Below are 22,066 nucleotides of genomic sequence, written 5' to 3' on the forward strand. Positions count from 1 at the left end.
GTCTTTGCAGGTTCCTGATTTCTACAATATTCAGACTCGAGACAAAATTTACCCTTTTGGTGGTAAGCTTTATGTTTCAAATGCAGTAGAATTGAATGTTTAGGCACTGGCATGGGCACTTGAGAATCTTTCTAGAATGTAAGCCATTATTTCAATGGTTCTTAAATATAGTTCCCAGATCAGCTGGAAATTTGATGGAAATGCAAACTCTGGGGCTCCACCCCAGTTGCTGAATCAGAAACTCTGGGAGTGAGATTTAGCAGTCTATTTTAACAAGCCCTCTTGGTGGGACTTTACCTAACAATTGCAATCAGTGTAACCTGGCTTATTGTACCCTCAATGAATCCCCAACAATAAAAAAAAAAAAAAAAAGAAAGAAAAAAAAACCCAAGCCCTCTTGGTGATGAATGTTGAAGTTTGAGAACCACTATACTCAATTGAAGCAAACTCCATGATTGCCTAGCTCATTGCTTTTTTGGAGTATGTTATTTTGGCAGACTCTTAGACATTTAGGTGACCCTTGTAAGATTTTGGGTTGTTGAACACCTTTACCCTATCCCCAACTCCAGACCCACGGATGCCTTTCCATAAAAAGTTGGGAGGGTATGGGTGGTGCCTGTGGCTCAGTGAGTAGGGTGCTGGCCCCATATACTGAGGGTGGTGAGTTCAAACCCAACCCCAGCCAAACTGCAACAATAAAAAAAAAGAAAAAACTTAATTAAAAGAAAAGTTGGGAGGGTAAGTTTTATTTTAACTGATTTCAGTAGTGATTTTTAAGTAGTGGAATGATATTGTTTATAATATGTTTATAACCCCAAATTAATTAATTAGTTCCACAAATATCAGTTGAGCATCTATAATGGATTAGATGCTGGTGATACAGCAGAAAACAAAACAAACAAAATTCCCATCCCTCATGGAGCTTACTTTCTAATTAAGGAGCCATATAATAAGATAAAAAATAGGATATATAATGTATCAGAGTTATGAATGCTAGTTATACTAAAGAAAATAGGGAAGGAAAATATGGGGTCTCATGGGAGTAATGGTTAAATTATTCAGTATGGTGGCTGGGAAGTCCTTGTTGGCACTTGATTTTTAAGTAAAGACCTAGAAAAGTGAGGGAGCTAGGTAGACTTTTTTTTTTTTTTTTTGTGGTTTTTGGCCGGGGCTGGGTTTGAACCCACCACCTCCGGCATATGGGACCGGTGCCCTACCCCTTGAGCCACAGGCGCCGCCCTAGGTAGACTTTTTTTTTTTTTTGTAGAGACAGAGTCTCACCTTATGGCCCTCGGTAGAGTGCTGTGGCCTCACACGGCTCACAGTAACCTCCAACTCCTGGGCTTAAGCGATTCTCTTGCCTCAGCCTCCCAAGTAGCTGGGACTACAGGCGCGCGCCACAACGCCCGGCTATTTTTTGGTTGCAGTTTGGCCGGGGCCGGGTTTGAACCTGCCACCCTCGGTATATGGGGCCGGCGCCTTACCGACTGAGCCACAGGCACCGCCCCTAGGTAGACTTTTAAGAGACTCATTTTCAGTGCTTTTACACGTTCCTCAGATATTTAATAATCTGCAAATACATATTTTCAGCAGTGAAAATTAAAATAGTAACACAGAATCAACAAAAGATGAAACAGAGATTAAGGCGAAGCATTTTCAAATACTGTAATATAATTCAATAGAAAAATAGGTTTTAATTTAAAAAACAAACCTAAATCTAAAGTGTTTCCATCAACTTTTTGTTCCTACCAAATGCCAAATTCATTATTAGAAATGAAAAATTTGCAAGGTAATGTTTTTCTTACCTCAGGTCCCCAGACTTCTTCTAATGGGAGGTGCTTGTTAAGATCAATCATTGACTTCCATGTCTGGGCTTCATTTAAGCAACCACTCTGTCAAAAGATTGCATAAATGTGGATATGTAGAAGTTTTCATATCAACTTATTCCTAAGTACTTAATATATTCTGATGCCTTTGAAAATTTTATATTTTTTAAAATTTTGTTATTTAAATGTTTGCTATTATACGGGGAAATAATTGACTTTTGTGTATTGACCTAGTATTGAGGAAATTTCTTAAACTCACTTATTAATTCTAATTGCTTCACATGAACAGTTGTGTCTTCTGTGGATATGAGTTTTATTTTTCTCATCTTTATACCTTTTGTTTATTTTTTGCCTTCATTACAAAGATCTTCAGAACAACATTGTATAGAAGTGGTAATAGTAGCCACCCTTGTCATGTTTCTGATTTCAGAGGCAAGGCTTTCAAATTTTCACCATTAACTATGTTTGCTATAATTCTTTTCTATATATATATTATTGGTCTAAAGAAGTTACTATTTATTTATAATTTTCTAAGATTTAATTTTTCAAACTAATATATAGGTGATAAATTTTTAGTCAAATGTGTGTAATTATGCATCAACTACTATAATAATTTTATGTTTTCTCTTTTTTATTCTGTTAACAGAGTGAATTATGTTGATTTTATTTTCTTTTTTTGTGTGTGACAGTCTCACTCTCTTGCCTCAGGCCAGAGTGCCATAATTTCAACTTAGCTCACAGCAGCCTCAAACTTCTGGGTTCAAGTGATCCTCCTGCCTCAACCTTCTGAGCAGCCACAGGCACAAGCCTCAACATCCAGCTAAGTTTTCTATTTTTAGGAGAGTTGGGATCTTGCTCTTGCTCAAGCTGGTCTTGAGCTCCTGAGCTCAAGGTCTCTTCCTGCCTTGGTCTCCCAGAGAGCTAGGATTACAGGAGTGAACCACCATATGGGCCTGGCCTTGATTTTCAAATAATATACTGACTCTACATTCATGATATAAAACTTGGTCTGCATGTATTCTTGAATATATTAGTGAGTTTGATTTGCTAATATTTTGTTTAGTATCTATGGTTATGAGTGAGATTGGCCCATAATTCTCTTCTCTTTTAAGGTCCTTATGATTCACAAAATGAGTTGCGAAGTCCTGCCTCCTGCCCACTGAATTCTTTGGAAGAATTTTTATAAAGCCAAAGGAAAGTTTTCTTTAAACATTTGGTAGACTTCAGGAAAATCACCTGGATTTTAGAGTTTTCTATTTTTCTTTTGTAATGCAAGAAGCTCTGGTAAGTTATATTAATGCTGCAGGGAGTGAGCCTGAGTCTGGTCATCCTCTGGATCCAGCTGCCCATTTGGCAGCAGGCTTCCCTTGGGCAAGGCTATTGTTGGGGGTGTGGTCTTTGATTGGGATTGGCTTTAAGGTCTGATATTTCTCTTAGTGATGTTACCAACTATTGATGCTCAATGTCTATAACCACATACTAATGTTCATTGGGGTTGTAAAATGGTGACACTCCAATTTTATCATTTCATTTTCATTTATCAACTGAAATAATTTTATAAAGAGATGTTCCCTCTCATCTATATTTGGTTACCCCATAATATAGTTCATATGGAAAAGGTAAGGTATATATTTGTTGTTTTCTCTTGATTTGCCAGTTTTCAAAATAAGACATTGCTTTCTTATCATATCCAAAGATGATCTTTTCTGAAAAATCTTCATGAGCTGATGAATTTAACATATATAATGGATTTCAGCCCACTGTAATAATTAGGTCAAATTGTCCCATCCTTGACTAGAAGGAACCTCAGATTCTCTTCTGATTCTTTTTAATACAAACAACCTTAGCATTTTTGATACCTCTTTGCTACTCCGTATGTCAAACTATTCCAGGCTCCTCTTGTATATTTCCTCCTCTAGTCTAGAATCAGTCATTTATCTAAGAATCCTTGGTTATTTTAGTGGAAATCATGTTTCAAGACAATAATCTGGATACTAAGGGTACAGATTGGTTATTGTTCCTAGGGATTTTAATGGTACTTACATACCTGTCCATATAAATAATATATCTACATCTATATGCAGACTAATATTCAATACCTCAAGTTTATATTGAGTCCAGTTCAAGTTCTAGATTTTTGTTTAACTTTTTCTATTTTACTTGTATATATCCTTGCTTTGACACCAAAATACTTGGTGAGGAACCAGAGTATTAGAATATTCCTTAACTGTACATTCACTTTACCTCATACCTCACATCTTCAGAATAATAACACAGATATTACCACTACCATCATAACTACTGAAACAGTTCATTTTTTTCCCTTGCACATACTCTTCATGTTCTCCTGCCATATTTTATAATTGTATCATGTCAACATTGTCAAAGAATACATCCATTACATAAACTCTTTCCCTTTATTTTTATTCTTTTTTCAAGTTTTCCTTTCCTCATTTTGTTTTAGTTTTATAAGTAACTCTATATTTAATGCTTCTCTTGAATTCTTATGTTGATATCATTTTAGTAATTTTTGTTGCCTAAAGATTTGTTATTTAGTAAATTCCTCAGGAAGTGCTCATAGGAATAATATTTTCTGTGTTTCTTACATCTTGGTTGCGTTTTATCTATGCCCTTTATAGTGTAAGTCAGTTTTTTTCTTTTTTTTGTAGAGACAGAGTCTCGCTGTATCGCTCTCGGGTAGAGTGCCATGGTGTCACATGGCTCACAGCAACCTCTAACTCTTGGGCTTACGCGATTCTCTTGCCTCAGCCTCCTGAGCAGCTGGGACTACAGGTGCCCACCACAACCCCCGGCTATTTTTTTGTTGCAGTTTGGCCGGGCTGGGTTTGAACCCGCCACCCTGGGCATATGGGGCCGGCGCCCTACTCACTGAGCCACAGGCGCCGCTGTATAAGTCAGTTTTGCTTGATACAAAATCCTTGGCTTTTGGCTTGGCAGCTGTAGCACTGTGGTTACGGTGTCAGCCACATACACTGGCTGGTGGGTTTGAACCCAGCCCAGGCCAGCTAAGCAACAATGACAAATGCAACAGAAAAATAGCCAGGCATTGTGGTGGGTGCCTATAGTCCCAGCTACTTGGGAGGCTAAGACAAGAGAATTGCTTAAGCCCCAGAGTTGAGGTTGCTGTGAGCTGTGACACCATGCCCTCTACCGAGGGCAACATAGTGAGACTCTGTCTCATAAAAATAAATAAATTAAATAAATAAAAATAAAAAAGCTTTTTTAAAAAAAAAGGCTTGGCTCCTGTAGTACAGTGGTTATGGCATCAGCCACATATACCCAGGCTGGTGGGTTCAAACCTGGCCTGGGCCAGCTAAAACAATAATGATAACTGCAAAAAGAAAATAGTCAGGCATTGTGGTGGTCTCCTGTAGTCCTGGCTACTTGGGAGGCTAAGGCAAGAGAATCGCTTAAGCCCAGGAGTTGGAGGTTGCTGTGAGCAGTGATGCCACAGCACTTACCCAGGGTGACAACTGAGTAAATATGTTAATTACTTTTCTCCTCACATACAGTATTTTAAAAACGTCTGATGATAACCTAATTTTTCCATTTTTTATTACAGTAAAATATGAGAACATAAAATTTACTATCTTAGCCATAAGTGTGCAGTTCAGTGTGCATTATGTGCATTGATATTTTTGTACATCTCCACCATCCATGTCTAGACTCTTTTCGTCTTTCTAGCCTGAAACTCTATATCCATTAAACATTAACTGCCCATTCCCCCTCTCCTATCCCCTGGCAACCACCATTCTACTTTCTGTCTCCATGATTTTGTCTACTATAGGTAGGTATCCAACCTATGGCCTGTGGGCCAAATGTTGGTTTTGTGAGGACTGTTCTGCTTAGCTGTTGTTGGATATTATGAAAAGTATGCATGGACCTTTTTTATTTTGCTCATCAGCTTTCATTAAGTGTTTGTATATTTAATGTATAGCTCAAGACAACTCTTCTTCCAATGTGTGGCAGAGAAAAAAAGGTTGGACACCCCTTACTAGATAGATTGGGCCACAATTTCTGGAACATGAAGGTTGGACACCTCTACTCTAGATACCTGATACAAGTGGAATCACAGAGTATTTGTCTTTCTGTGATTGGTCTGTTTCATTTACTATAATGTCTTTAAAGTTTATCTGTATTGCAGCATGTGTGGAAATTTCCTTCCTTTTTAAGTGTGAATAATATTCATTTTACGTATACACTCAATCTTGCTTATTCATTCATCTTTCATGAACATAGGTTGTTTCCACGTTTTGGCTATTGTGTATAGTGCTGCCATGAACATGGGTGTACAAATACCTCTTTGAGAACGTGCCTTCAATTTTTCTGAGTATAAATCCAGAAGTGGAATTGCTGGGTCACATGGAAATACTATTTTTAACATTTAGAGGACTGCCATACTGTTTTCCACAGCAGCTGACTATTTTACATGCCCACCAACAATGCACAAGGGTTCTAATTTCTCCACATCTTCGCTATCACTTGTTATTTTCTGTTTGTTTTTTTTTTAAATAATTGCCATACTAATGGGTATGATGTGGTATCTCATTGAGCTTTGGTTTGCACTTCAAATTCAAGACACTGATCATTTTTTTTCATGTGCTGACTGGTCATTTCTCTTTGAAGAAATATTTCTTTAAGCCCTTTGTCCATTTTTGAATTGTGTTGTTTTTGTTGTTGAGTGCTAGGAATTCTGTACACATTTTGGACATTAATCCCTTATCAAATACATAATTTCCATTTTTCCCCATTCTGTGGGTTGTCTTTTTATTTTGTTAATGGTGTTTTTAGCCTGTCTTTGGTGTCATGTCCAAGAAATTGTTGTCCAATCCAATGTTTTGCCCTGTGTTTTCTTCTAAGAGTTTTATAGTTTTAGGTCTCACATTTAGGTTATAGATCCATTTTGAGTTAATTTCTGTGGTGTTAGGTGAGAGTCCAACTTCATTCTTTTTCCCATGGACATCCAGTTTACCCAGCACTACTAGCTGAAAAGGCTAGTGAACTTGGTACCTTGTCAAAAATCTTTTGTCTCTATATGTGAGGGTTTATTTCTGGTTCTCTGTTCTATTACATTGATTTATATGTCTGTGTTTATGCTGGTATAATAACATTTTGATTACTGTATCTCTGTAGTAAGTTTAGAAATCAGGAAGTCTTTCATTTTGTTTCTTTTCAGATTGTTTTGACTATTTGGGGTCCCTTGAGATTCTGTATGAATATGGGGATGAGTTTATTTCTATTTTTGAAAAAAAAATCATTGGAATTTTTATAGGGATTGCATTAAATCTATAGATTGCTTTGGGTAGTGCTAGCATTTTAACAATTCTTCTAATCAATGAACATGGACTGACTTTCCATTTATTTAGGTCTTTAATTTCTTTTAGAAATGTTTTGTAGTTTTCATTGTATAAGCTTTCTTACCTCCTTGGTTTAGTTAATTCCCAAATATTTTATTCTTTTCACTGCTATTATAAATGGAATTGTTTTCTAAATTTCAATTTGGATTATTTATTGTTAATATATAGAAATGAAACTGATTTTTATGTTAACTTTGTACCTTGCCATTTTGCAGAATTCATTTTATTAATTCTAATTGTGGTGTGTGTGGGGGGGTGTATGTGTTATCTTATTTTTTTATTTTTATTTCTTTATTTTTTGAGACATAGTCTCAAGCTGCTGTCCTGCGTAGTGTGTCATGGCATCATAACTAATAGCAACCTCCAACTCTTAGGCTCAAACGATCTTCTTGCCTCAGTTTTTTTATTTTTAGTAGAGACAAGGTCTTGTTCTTACTCATGCTCATGAGCTCAAGAAATCCACCCACCTCGGCCTCCCAGAGTGCTAGGATTACAGGCATGAGCCACCTTGCCCAGCCTGTATGTGTCATCTTTAGGGGTTTCTACATATAAGATATTATTTGTGAACAGAGATAATTTTCCTCTTCCTTTCCAATTTGGCTGCTTTTTACTGATTTCTCTTGCCTAATAACTTTGACCAAGACTTCCAACACTATGTTGAATAGAAGTGACAAAAGTGGGCATCCTTGCCTTGCTTCTGATCTTAAATGAAAAGCTTTAAGGCTGGGTACATTTGGTTTATGCCTATAATCTAAGCACTTTGAAAGGCTGAAGTGAGAAGATTGCTTGAGGCCAGGAGTTTGAAACCAGCCTGGGCAATAGCCAAACTTTGTCTCTACCAAAAGAAAGAAAAGAAAAAAGAAAAACCTGGGTGTGGTGGCGTGTGCTTGTAGTCCTATAGTCCTAGCTACTAGGGAGGCTGAGGCAGGAGGATTGTTTTAACCTAAGAATTGGAGGTTACAGTGAGCTATGATGATCCCACTGCACTCCAGGCTGACAGAATGAACAAACTCTGTCTCAAAAAAAAAAAAAAAAAAAAGAAAGAAAGAAAACCTTTAAGACTTTCACCATTGAATATGATGTTCTCTGTGATAATGTAATTTTATTTTCCTTATACACTGCTTGCATCTTTGCCTAGATGCCCAATTAGGTTAGTTGTTCTGGTTTGCTATTCTCAAGTACTTAGTATGTGCTTTCAAAATCATAGGAGGGGTGTTTTTTCTTTTTCTTCTTCTTTTTTTGAGACAGAGTCTATGTTGCCCTTGGTAGAGTGCTATGGTGTTACAGCTCACAGCAGCCTCAAACTCTTGGGCTTAAGCAATTCTCTTGCCTCAGCCTCCCAAGTAGCTGGGACTATAGGTGCGCACCACAATGCCCAGCTATTTTTTTGTTGCAGTTGTCATTGTTGTTGAGCAGGCCTGGGCCGGGTTTGAACCCACCTGCCTCAGTGTATATGGCTGGTGCTGTAATCACTGTGCTAAGGGCGCCTAGCCAGGAGGAGTGTTTTGTTGAATTAAAGTTTTAGTATTGGTTTTATTTCTATGCACTGTTTTTCTTTATCAGGCATTCCACTCTTCTGTGAATTGGATTTTCTTTGCCTGTCTTTAATATTTGTCATTTTCTCTCAAATCCTTTTTATTCAATCAATCCTTCATTTCCTTTTACTTTATTTTATTTTTCTTCTTTTAATTTTATGTGTCTTTTAAGGTATTATCTGTTGTTTGCTTTCATTTTTTTTTTAAAGCCTCTCTTCTTCAGTAGAGAATTTGAGGTTGTAAATTATTTATTTCAAGAGTTTTAAACTGTTTAAAACTGGCTGTTTAAGATGTTTAAAGATATTTTTGCTTAGTGTTCTGGCTTTCATTATTTCTACTGGGAAATCAGCTTTAAATCTTATAGTTACTGTTTTGAAAGTAAGTTATTTTTTCTCTGGCTGCTTTTAAAAATATTTTCTTTGTCTTCTTTTTAGGTCAATAATGGATTTTTTATTAAAGATTAAAGTCTCTTGGCTGAGAGTCTATAAAAACAACAATAGAAAATAGAGATCAAAGTCATCAGTTTAGAGATTCCAGAAATCAGATAACTCACAAAGAATAAATTCCAAATATATGAACAAAGACATTTTTTCTTGACTCTGTTAGACTTGAATGTATTAGAAGCAAAAGGCTCCAAACTCCATTAGGACAAAGACCAGAAGAATGATGACATGATTTTAGAAATTTTATTATGGTGTTTGTAGAAGTAGATTACTTTTTTCTGTGGCTTGATGTTTCTCATTAGTTTTGAAAAATACTGCTTCTTCCTTCCAGTCCCTCTCCTTTCTTACTAGGGCTCCGATTCTTAGATCTTAGCACTGAACCTCATATGTCCCTTTTGCTTTTTTCTACATTTTATATCATTTTATCTCTTTATGTTAACTAATTATTAGTTAACATATTTAGTTATTTAGGATATTTTAGTGACATCTCTTTTAGTTGAAAAAGTATCTCGTTAGCCATCACACCTAATAATTGAGTTTCCAATTCCAGTGATTATAATTTTAATTCAGCAACTCATCTAGGCATGGAAAGAACTCAGATATAGGCATAGATTAGGTAGAAAGAGGAATGTTTTACGTTGCCGTAACAGTGAACAGAAACAATGATGGAGACACAGAGATAGAAACAGATAATGGCAAGAGAGCTGCAGAAGAATGGAACTCTGGACCTCCAGCTGGATAGGAAAGGAATGGGAGAAAAATGCAAGTGAGAGAGAGGGAGAGAACAGAGTGTTCAATATAGTAGATGTCTAGATTTCATGCGAAAAAGTGAAAGACTGAAGAGTAGGGGAAATAACTGAGCACTAAGGGATTGGGGTTGAGTCCAGAGGCTTACATGTTTGAATTTAAATGCAATTTTAATGGGGGAGCTACATTAGTTAAGCTACTCTCTGTGGTGCTATGTTAATAAAATAACCATAACTCTCAGGGATTTACACAATACAAATTTAATTCTTGATCCCACCCACATATTCCAATGCAGGTGTCCCTGGTGAGATGGCTCTTATGGGTGACTCTCATCAAAATAGAGAGTTAGGAACCCTCAAGTGGCTCCTTGAAGTCCTTCCACTATCGTTTCTATCCAGCTCTCATCTACTCCCTCCCTAACTGTTGCTATTATAAACTGACACGAGGAATGGGGGTTCGTGTGATTCCTCCTTCGGTACTTCACCTGGAAACGACACACTTAACTTCTGCTCATATTCTAGTCCTGAAAACCTGTCACATGGCCCCACCTAGATACAAATGGGTCTGGTAAATGTAATCCCTGTTTAGAAACCTTCCCACAAATATCCCTCCATGATGGATGGCAGAAATCAGGAGTCAACAGGAATAGTTTTCAAGGCATGAGGAAAAATGATCAATTTCTGAGTGTATGACATTAGCAAGTAGAGATGGGGTAGTTGCTGACTGAATGGCAGGTGCCTCAAATAAATGAAGTTTTACTTAGAGTGAAGAGATAATGACCTGAAAGTGATACCAGGATTAGGGAGAACATCAAACTGAAATCTCATCCTCAAGTCTATGAGATGGGAGAAAGAATACCCTTGGTTTGAGAGAACTGTATGGAAAAGGTTATCCTCTGCAGAACTTTTCTTGAAGAAACATCTAGGCGTATTTAACCTTAAGGCATAAAGGCAAAGTTTGAGAAGGAGGAGAGTAATGGGAGAAGAAAGATACAACAGTTTGGAGATGAGACTGTGGACTAGGAAGTAGACCACAAGAACTTACATATTGGATGTTGAACAAGTATAGGAGGAATATGTGGAAGGATGGATTTATTTGGTTACACAATTGAAAGACAATTCTTGCAGTACTCTGTGGGGTGGCAGGTGGAACTCATTTCTTTTGGCTGCCATCTAGGTAGATAATACTTGTCGAATAATTAAGATCTCTAGTAGAATAAGAACACTTTATTGAAAGGAAATGTGCCTGGTATTGAGAGTGAGATCACTGGCAATATTAGGAATCAAGGCTAGTAACTCTTAGAGGGCTCCATCACGATGGGAGGCCCTCGGAAAGGCTGACAAAGGCTGGTGAAGTGTGGTGACTGGGAATGGTAAGGACATTTGACTGGGTCCTATAATGTGAAAAGACAGAATAAGGGGGTTTCACTAAGGAGCTGAGAGCAGCCAGTCATGGAGGATGAAAGAAAACCAGAAGAGTGTAGGACACGGAAGCCAAAGTCAGCAGGGTTAAACAATGCCGAGAGGTCAAGTGCGATGAAGCCCAAAACATGTCCATCTGATTCAGCCCACAGGTAATGAATGTCCTAAAGCCAAAGGCAGACTCATAAATAATCAAATATTCAATATAGTTTGGAGAGAAAAGAAAATACTCGTATACAGGGTGTCTTATAAAGTTCATGTGCATTTTAAAATTGTATAACTTTATGGACACCCTGTATAATTGCATTATCCCACTATAAACATTATTTATTTTTTTCTGACTCCTTTATGTCTGTTTTATATGATAATGGCTTTTTTCATAAATGAATTTTAGTAGTCATATAATTTAATATAGAAGTAATACTTTTTTTCCTGCCCACTACTGCCTGCCTCTATTTTCTTTCTTTTTTTTTTAAATTTTATTTAATTTTTATTGTTTTTATTAAATCACAGCTGTGTACATTAATGCTATCATGGGGCACCATACACTGGTTTTATAGACCATTTGACATATTTTCCTTTTCTTTTTTTATTTTTAGATGGAAAAATAAATTTATTCATCTGACCAAGCAATATTCCAGGTATTAGAGATACAATTATAACAAACAAAAATCCTTGACTTCATAAAGCTTATGTTTTCATTTCCTTCCTCTTTTTCTTTCTCCCCTCCCTCCTTTCCTTCCTATTTTCTTTCCTATATTTCACCTTGTTTAGGTGAATATAGTCCATAGAATAAAAACTTTAAACTATAGTTAACAGTCCTCACCCCCCACCTTTTCGAGGTCATGGCTCACTGCAGAACACTAACTAGTTAATTAGGCTAAACTTTCTCATTGTCTTTACTTTATTTTTTATTTATTTATTTTTATTAAATCCTTCAGATTTTCATATTTCTGAGAATAAAGTTTCTTATAATATTCATTAAGGATGTTTTGGATTTCTGAGGAGTCTGTCTGCCTCTATTTTCTTTAGATCATTTGTATATAGTTTTAAATTTGAAAGACATGTCTAATTGTATGCTAAATTCTGTTAAATTCAAAGATGTCATACCTGCTTCATAGTATTATTAAAGCTATAGTCATCCCTGCCGTGTATTTCCCACACTATGAAATTTGCTTCAACTTCTTTTACATAGCCAGTGTCATCAAATCTGAAAGAAACAGCAAGTACAAAAATAATAGTTTAGTAGTGTAAAATAGAGGGGTTAAGAGTTCAGGTTTGGAGTTAAATGGGCTTAAATTTAATAGGATATTAAGTTATCCTGTCTATAACTCTATAGCTTTATGACCCTGGGGAAGTTATTTAAACTCTTGAAGGCTAATTTTGCTCATTTGTCAAATAATAATAAAAGTTACTACTCTATAGATTTATTTTGAAAGCTGAATGAAATAGCACTTATCCAAATAGGTGCCATAAATGCCTAATAATAACAAAGTAGAAAATTTTCAGTTTTCAAACAGTTGGAACCATATTGTTCTCTTTACTTTGATAGGAACCATATATTAATAAGGTGAGGGTAGCTTGGGTCCTGCTGTTCTGGGGGTTAGCAGGGAGAAAGATGGAAGGATGTGAGGAATGGACAAAGGTATCATTTTATCAACAAATGTTCACTGGCTGCTTATTATGTACTAGAGAATGAAACCCCAGAATCACAACAATGAGAACTGAGATGTTGCACATCCCCCAGGGGAACCAGAGGAAAGATGCAGCTGAGCCTCAAAGAATCAACAGTTTTGTAAACTGAGGTAGAGCTGAGAAGCAATAGTCTACAAGCTCACTAGAGTGACACTCATGCATAGCCCATGCTCACAGAATATATGATGACTTCTACCAATAGGAGAAAGGGTCCAGCACGGGCAGGATATGCCTCCCATGATGCTGGGTATGGACACACAAGCCCAGTTGAGCTTAGAGTGCTTACCTCAATCTCAGTGAGTTTAAAACAGATGTGATATTTTATACAAGACCTTTTCCTCCTGCTCCCACATGAAAATAGAAGCTTGCGACCAAAACTGAAGTCCAGTTATATTGTTAAAGTTACACCTTTGCATATCAGAACTTGTGACTGATAAGCAAAGAACCTTCTCCATCAGTTATTGCCTACATGTCTGAATGAAACTGTCCCTCACCCCTTGGATGGAAATTCTCAATTAGGACCTTGGTCTCAGGCACTTATTTCTAGGCTGCAGACTCTGGACTGTTATCCCACTTTCCAATATAATTTCCTATTTCACAGATCTATGTCTATTTGTGAAAAATAATAGTCCTTTACAGCGTTCCTTTATTCACCACTCAGTCTCTGCTTCCCCTTGTAGTAGTTACGTCTAGTTTTTTAAGTCTGTTACATATACAACTTGCTATCATCTATCCCTGGTTATAAAAAGCAGGTATTGTCCCAGTCTCACAAATTGGATGCAAGAATTTTAAGTGGCAATAATTGGTATCTGAGAAGTTATTTTATTTCCATTCTAATTAGTTTTGAGAAATCATGAAGAGATGAACGCAGAAGGTCGGTTCTCAGATAGGCATGACTAGGTAGGCGTTGGATCATTGGTGCCTGGCTTCTCTCTCGGTGGGGGAGGAGGGCCACAGAGAACTGTAAACCCTCAGAGAGAATTCTGCATCCTCTCTCCACTGAATAATGCACACGTATGTGGGTGGGTACACACTTTTTTTAATATATGTTTTTGGAGATTTGGGTCAAGCTTTAGCAAAGCTCTAATTCTTGCAGCTTTGGAAATAACAGTATGTCTTATTGCATCTTCCAAAAGTCATCAGATTCTTAAATTATTAAGCACTAGTTGTAAGCCATATGTTTTACGTAAATAAGAAAAAGACGCAAAACATCTTGATGGGACTGGCGTCTTCCTTGACTCTCACAAGAGCAATAAGCTACAGTGTCATCTAGTGGTAATAAGTATAAATTGCATGACTCACAATTTCTGGGTTTCTAATCATCTTTGATAAGGTTTTATTTCATTGAAAATATGTGATAAAAATACTACCTATGTAAACGTGGTTTACTTTCATTAATGTTCATTAGTGTATAATATAATACTAATTAAACCTGAGAAATTCAGAAATACCACTGGTTGGCAACTCTTCCATACAATTTTTAAGTTCTCCATTATGGCAGTTCCACTTTTGAAACTGGGAAGGAGAGAACTCTTCTGTTGATCTACAAATTCATTAGACACAATCCTTGTGGCTAGCCCATTGTATCGACCATGGCTTTTATTTTCTGCATTTTTTTTTTTTTTTTTTTTTTTGAGACAGAGTCTACTCTTGCATCAGCCTCCTAAGTAGCTGAGACTACAGCATGGTGTTAGGTTACAGGTGAAGAGATCTGGGTGGTAGTGATATACAACACATTTAATCCTGACCTTTTAAAAAATACCATGCAATCCTCCTGTTTTCTCCCAGACATGATGGTAAACTAGGAGAGGCCATGTCCAGATGATATAGCTAAGATATAAGAGTTAGACTATGATATGAAAAGAGTTAAGCATTGAGATTTTGTCGTTTGTTACTGCAGCACAGCCTAATCATACTTGACTAATACAAGTGGAGAATGTTCAGGCTGGAGATACAGTTTTGGAATTTATCAGTATATTGAGACATTCGGGTCCACAAGACTGGATGGCAACACTAAAAGAGAAAGTTGAGATGGGGAAAAGAAAAGATAGCCCCAGGCCTTGCTACATTCCAACATTAAGAGGTCAGGGAGAAAAGGAGGAACTAAGAAATTAAGGGGGAGCTACCAGTAAGGCAGCAGGAAAAGTGGGAGCTTTTGGTCCATGGGAACCAGATGAAGAATATATTTTAAGTAGAAGTGAGTGAGTAACTGTGTTAATACTTGTTAATGAGATCAAGGAAGGTGGGAGATGAGAATTTCCCATTGGTTTAGCAAAATAGACATCGTTGATCATATTGGTTAGCTAACCTGAGGGGAATTTGAAAGAGAATGGCAGAAGAGTTGTTGACAGTGAGTATAATAGCTGAGAGGACAGTGGGGTCAAAAGAAGGTTTTGTGTGTGTGTGTGTGTGTATGTGTGTGTGTGTGTGTGAGAGAGAGAGAGAGAGAGAGAAACAGAGAGACCTACATATTTGCATGACGATCCAGTAAAGAAGGAAATGATGCAAGAGAGAGGGGGAGACCTTCAGGAGCAATGTTCTTAGGAAAGGCAGTGGAAATCTGGTTCCCGAATGGAGCGATGGGCCTCAGACACACACACAGGTAATTCATCCATGGTAAGAGGAAGGCAGACAGAGCTGCTTGAAGATGGATGGATGTGGTGCTCAAAGGCTATAGAAGATCTCTTCTGATTGATGTCACTTTTGAGTCATTCATCCTCCTGATTCTCTGCCCTTACCACTCACATACGTCAGTTATCAAACCCTGCCTATTAAATGGCTAATTCTTTTCATAAATGATTCCCTTTTATGTCCTTGCCTTGTTGCTATTTTAGACATTTTTTTTTCTTCCCAGGACTACCAATACAGTTTACCGTCTGGTCTCCCTCCTTAGACTTTTTCCTGGAAATTCATCCTCCACACTTGTCCCAGAGAGAGCTAGCTAAAGCAAGTATTTGATCATGCGACATTATCATAGGAATGGATAGAAAGCCTTCCATAGTTTGCACACCTAGCTAGCTCCCCAGCCTTTCCCCCTAATACTTCATATATCATTTTATACCCTAGCAATATCATACCATTTGAAATATAAACTTCCTTCATCAGGTTGTTGCTTTGTCTTGAAAGGCTTACCCTGTTGAATTCACCATTATTTTCCCTACTTCTTCCTTTTCTGCTTCTAGCTATGAGGTAGGACAATTAAGTTCAGTAACTCATCCTAGAGAAAGTGCTACATACCTGATTGCTGAATATCACTAGGGTCAAATTTGAAGTACTCCCCTTCACCATGTGGTGACCATAGTGATATTCAACAATGAGGTATGCAATACTTTTTCTAGGATGAGTTTGTGAACTTAATTGTCTGTTCTCATATTCATCATCTTTTAAGATTCAATGATTCCACTGAGACCTAAGTTTTTGGAAACATTTTCCAGAGCTCCTCTTCCTTCATAGAGGAATTGGATTCTTTTCTTTTGAATTCCAACACCAAAACCCCACAGCATCCCCTTCTATCATTCCTTTTAGCCTATCAGCTCATATGTCTCTCTAATTCATCAAACTGTTCAACTTTTCAGGGTAGAAATATTATCATTTATTTTTTGAATCCCTAGTGCCTAGCACAGTCGTTGGTATAAAATAGATGTTTAGTAATGGTGAAGTGTACTGAAGAGAGAGGATTAAGGCTTTTTACCTTCGGGGATTAAGTATTATATAAACACACACACACACACACACACACACACACACACACACACAAAAAAAAAAAAACAAAACATGGCCTACTGGGGGAAACAGTACCTTGAGTACCCAGGAAAAGCAGTGGTATGATTAGATGGTCAGAAGATCAAAATTAAAGGCAACAGCAAATTAGACTGATAGCACAGAGAACTCTGACACAGGGATTTAATCTTTTACATGTGGTTATCTAATTCTCCCAGCACCATTTATTGAATGTGGTATATGTACACCATGGAATACTATTCAGCCATAAAAAGATGGAGACTTCACATCTTTTATATTAACCTGGATGGAGTTGAAACACATTCTTAGTAAAGTATCATAAGAATGGAAAGGCAAATATCCAATGTACTCAATACTAATATGAAGCCAGTAGATCTAATTCACGCCCACATAAGAGAAAAACTCACTTCAATTCAAGTTGTGGGGAAGGGAAATGAAGGAAGGGGGAGAGGGGAGTTTGGGGTACTCTCACTAATGGACACAGTGTAGGGGTGCATGGCACAAATTTTGGGTGCAGGACGTAACTACAAGAGGGACTGTACCTAACAAATTCAAATATTATGACTTGGTTGTTTGTATCCTCACATTAGCCTGAAAATGAAAAATAGAATGTGATTTAAGAGGGAAAGAGTACAGGGTAGAATCTGAGAAGGGCCATGGGTGAGGGGTAGGGATAGAACTGCTGGCAGAAGCCTACTGGATCTCAACACAGAAAGTTCTGATAGCACAGCTAAACCCTAACCACCTGATTCGTTACTTCTACACCTATCCACCCGGAGAGAGCTAAGAAGTTGTCTGCAGCTTAAGAAGTCCTCAGAAGCTGAAAACCTTGACTAAAATTTTGGTGCTTTAGACGTGGGAATTTTACTGATAGTAATTTATTGTAATGGCATAACCACACCAGTGTCTACATATGTACATAAACAGATATTTTATAATAGCAAAAAAATTAAGAAATATGGCTCATTTATCTCTTATGTTTTTCCATATTTACTTTTATAACCATAATCTAAAAAAATTAAGAAATATGGCTCATTTATCTCTTATGTTTTTTCCATATTTACTTTTATAACCATAATCTAAGAATTAAAAAGTCTTAGAGGAAAGCAAACGAATTACTTAGAAAAGCCTTCCTAATAGCATTTTATTCATATTATTAGGAAATATTATTTATAAGAATTAAGTCAGGGATGATATTTTTGGAATCTCCTTAATATACTTACTAGCAATCTAGGTTTTTGTTTTTCCTTACAAGTTTTCCCTTATTATTGGCACAGAGAAAGAAAAATCATGTCATTTGGGGAAGATAGCTCCTACCAAATAGGCAGGGTTCTTGGTAGGAGGTTGGGAGAGATTTAGAGAGGATGAAGGAAGGGCTCAGATGCTGCCAGTATCCCTAAGAAGGCTCTCAGCTCTCTTAGCCACTATCTCAGCAGCTAAATTGTACCCATGTGGGGACCATGGTTGTCCAACTTTGTATAACAGTACTGAAAAGCAACATATTAAGTCCTTCAAAATCTTTATTATCTTCAATAAATGAATGATTTAATACTTTTATTTTTAAACTTTTAAAATAGGTTGATTTTTTTGATGAGTATATACTTACAATTGGATCACAGGATGAAACTTTTCTGTGAAGTCAAGTCTTAATGGGCAGCCATATTCTTCCCAGTTATACTTTACTTTCTAGAAAAGGAAAAGTGTTTTTGTTATTTTATATATGTGGACCATTAAAAAGATTGTAATTTTCTTAAAATTTTTTTTTCTTTAGTGCCTAGGATCAAAAGATAAAAAATGTAACTTTCTTACCAAGTTATTAAGTGGTCGGTGCCTCAGAAATGACCTATAAAAAAGACACTCTTCATTATTTATTTATTTTTCCTCTTTTCAAACTTAAAAACTAGAACCATGACTTTGTTTAGGTAAAGAAGTATCACAAAAGTCAAATAGATAGACAGAATTATAAAATAGTAAGCACTCACTATGTTTCAGACCCTTTCTTTCTGCACATATTTCCTCACATTTTAATGCATTCTGACAACAGCCGACAGGATGTGAATTATTGTCTTCCCTTTGTAGATACAGCACCATTCTCAGAAATTGTTCAAGGCTACAAATCTTGCTTTAATATTAAGAAGGATGCGTGATTATAAAGCCCATGTTCATTGTACTATTTCAATGCCACTTTCCCCGGAATATTAATAGATAAAAAAACAAGATCCTTCAGAATCAGCAACAATAAATGTATAATTTAGATTTACATTTTTTAATTTAGATTTCTCACTACAATGGAATTATAATCTACATTAAAAATCTAATTTAATCTAATTTAAATTAAAAATTTAATTTTTAATTTCCATTTCTCACTTTGATGGAATCCTTTCTCTTCATGAACTCCAGGGTTTATTCCTGCATGTACTTCCTACATATTATTCCCTCACATATTTTCTATTTTTTATTTTTATTTATTTATTTATTTATTTATTTATTTATTTATTTATTTATTGAGACAGAGCCTCAAGCTGTCACCCTGGGTAGAGTGCTATGGCATAACAGCTCACAGCAACCTCCAACTCCTGGGCTTAAGTGATTCTCCTGCCTCTGCCTCCCAAGTAGCTGGGACTACAGGCGCCCGCCACGATGCCCAGCTATTTTTTGGTTGCAGCCATCATTGTTGCTTGGCGGGACCCGGCTGGATTCAAACCCACCAGCTCAGGTGTATGTGGCTGGTGCCTTAGCCGCTTGAGCCACAGGTACATCACATATTTTCTGTCTTGTCCATCCTCAGACTTGACTCACTGTTCCAAACCATATGTTCCATGCACAGACTCAAGAAATTCCTGCCATAGAGGATAGAGTCCATTTCATACTGAAAGGAAATACCCTCACCAACTATTAAACATTTTTTTCTCATACCTTTTATGTCGCCTACTGACTTCAGCAAGCATTGCAGTCTGCAGCACCTGGGTTCCTCTACCTCTCCACCCCGCCTTAAAGTTCAATAAAATCACTTAGGGGTTTGCCTAGTGGTTAAACATTCTTTCATTTGTTTTTTAATTAATCAGAATTCGACAATTTCACAGCGTTTCATAGGATCTTATAAGTATTTCAGAGGGTATGGACTTCTGTACTTTTGATGGCCTAATAAATATTTTTTAACTTTGTTAATAAAGTATTTTTTTTTTTTTGGACACAGAGTCTCACTCTGTCATTCTGTTGCCCTGGCTACAGTGCCATGGCATCGTAGCTCACAGCAACCACAAACTCTTGGGTAAAAGAGATTTTTTTTTTTTTTAGTGGAGACAGGTTCTCAGTCTGGCATAGGCTGGTCTTAAACTCCTGAGCTCAAGCAGTTCACCCAACTAGGCCTCCCAGAGTGCTACCATTATAGGTGCAAGCCACCACCCTTGGCCTTTAATAAAGGTTTTTATCTTACAAAAGTAAGTCACATTTTGTTTAGTTATATCTTTAATAAATCACATTATTAAAAATAAATATGCTTAAGATTAAATAAAAAACATAGAAAAAGATGACAGTAGAATATTTGATGTCAGGACTTTCCTGGCAAATTTATAACTTCTATTTAGCTTAACTATAATCATGTAGAATTCAAGAAGAATTACATAGGGAAAAAAACTTTCTTAAACTAGGGGGAATAATATAGAATTTGAAACTATACATGTATAAATGAGGCTTACTTGGTTTATCCAGTTGAACTGAACGAGAAGGCTGGAACTCTCTCTTGCATGTTTTGGAAAAGTTAATTATAGTGCCTTTATATTTTGCTTAATGCTAAAACTGACTGCACACTGTACAGCCAAACACATGGATGCTACCAGGAATTCAATGAATAAGTACTGGTTGTAAATAATTAGTACTACGTTAATAAAACACTTAGTCTTATGTTCAAAAAATTTCTTACTTTTCAATCACATAGGTAAAATCGTGGCGAAGACATTTTTCTTTGCTAAATCTACAAGAAAAATAATAAAGTTGTAATGTCATCAGTCCTTATATACTAGCGCAAACATTCAATTATTTAATGAAGTGACTCTCTACCTGGACAGCATCATGAAATCATCATTTACCGAACTAGAATCTTTAGGGTTAGCGTTTGGCCTTAGCATGTCTATTTTTAAGATAATCAGTTTCACCAATGTTTCAGAAGACACCAGAATTTGAAATCTGCTGGTCTACCTCTTATATTTGATACATGTTTATTAAAAATTCATAAGACAGTGGAGGGTGGGGGCTGGGGAGAGGCTGCTCAAAAGATACCAAATGTTAGGTGTCCTCAAACTGTGGCCCGCAGGCCACATGAGGTGGTATGATTGTTATTTGTTCCTGTTTTGTTTTTTTACTTCAAAATAAGATATGTGCAGTGTGCTTAGAAATTTGTTCATAGTTTTTTTCTTAAACTATAGTCTGGCCCTCCAACAGTCTGAGGGACAGTGAATTGGCCCCTTGTTTAAAAAGTTTGAGGACCCTTGCTTAGTTCAATAGGAGGAATAAGTTCAAGAGATCTGTGGTACAACATGATGACTATAGTTAATAATATGTTGCATTCTTGAAAAATGCTAAGAGAGGCCATAAAGTGTTCTCATCACAAAAAACAATAACTATGTGAGGTAATGTGTATGCTAATTAGCTCAAATTAGTCATTCCACAGCGTATTTTAAAGCATCATGTTGTATACTATAAATAAATACAATTTTATCTGTCACTTAAAAACAAAAACTCAAAATAGAAAGCAAAAAATGTTGACAAGGATGTGGAGAAACTGGAACCCACATACGTTACTGGTGGTAATGTAAAATGTTACAGCTACCGTGCAAAAGAGCTCCTCCACAAGTTAAACATAGGATTGCCAAACGATCCAGCAATTCCACTTCTAGACACATCCTCAAAATAATCGAAAACAGGTATTCAAACAAAAACTTGTACACAAATCTTCATTGCTGCACTAGTCAACAAAAGCCAAGAGGTAGAAATACTCAAAATATTCATGAAAGATAAATGGATAAACAAACTATGGTTTATCTGTACAAAGAAATCGTTCAGCCATGAAAGGGAATGAAATATTGATACATGGCACAAGTGAACCTCAAAATCATGCGAAGTGAAAGAGCTGGTCACAAAAGGTCATTCAGATATGGTATGGCTCCATTTCCATGAGATATGCAGGACAGGCAGATTCATAGAGACAGTACATTACTGGCACCAGGGGCCGGAGGCAAGTGAGTATGGGGAGTTACTGGTTACTGGGCAGAGTTTCCTTTT

General features: G+C 36.7%; 1 protein-coding gene across 1 annotated transcript in view; it reads right to left on the bottom strand.

Annotated features, from left to right (window-relative positions):
* The window catches only part of CATSPERE (catsper channel auxiliary subunit epsilon), a 172,862-nt gene that overhangs the window by 18,183 nt on the left and 132,613 nt on the right, over window positions 1–22,066 (bottom strand). Inside the window, exons 16-20 of the mRNA XM_053604723.1 lie at window positions 20,709–20,759; window positions 18,596–18,629; window positions 18,393–18,472; window positions 12,461–12,560; window positions 1,806–1,892 (exon numbers count right to left, since the gene is read on the bottom strand). Coding sequence (XP_053460698.1) covers window positions 1,806–1,892; window positions 12,461–12,560; window positions 18,393–18,472; window positions 18,596–18,629; window positions 20,709–20,759 — 352 coding nt within the window. The remainder of the gene's footprint in view (window positions 1–1,805; window positions 1,893–12,460; window positions 12,561–18,392; window positions 18,473–18,595; window positions 18,630–20,708; window positions 20,760–22,066) is intronic.

Source organism: Nycticebus coucang, chromosome 10 (genome assembly GCF_027406575.1).
Source record: "Nycticebus coucang isolate mNycCou1 chromosome 10, mNycCou1.pri, whole genome shotgun sequence".
Classification (NCBI taxonomy): Eukaryota; Metazoa; Chordata; class Mammalia; order Primates; family Lorisidae; genus Nycticebus; species Nycticebus coucang.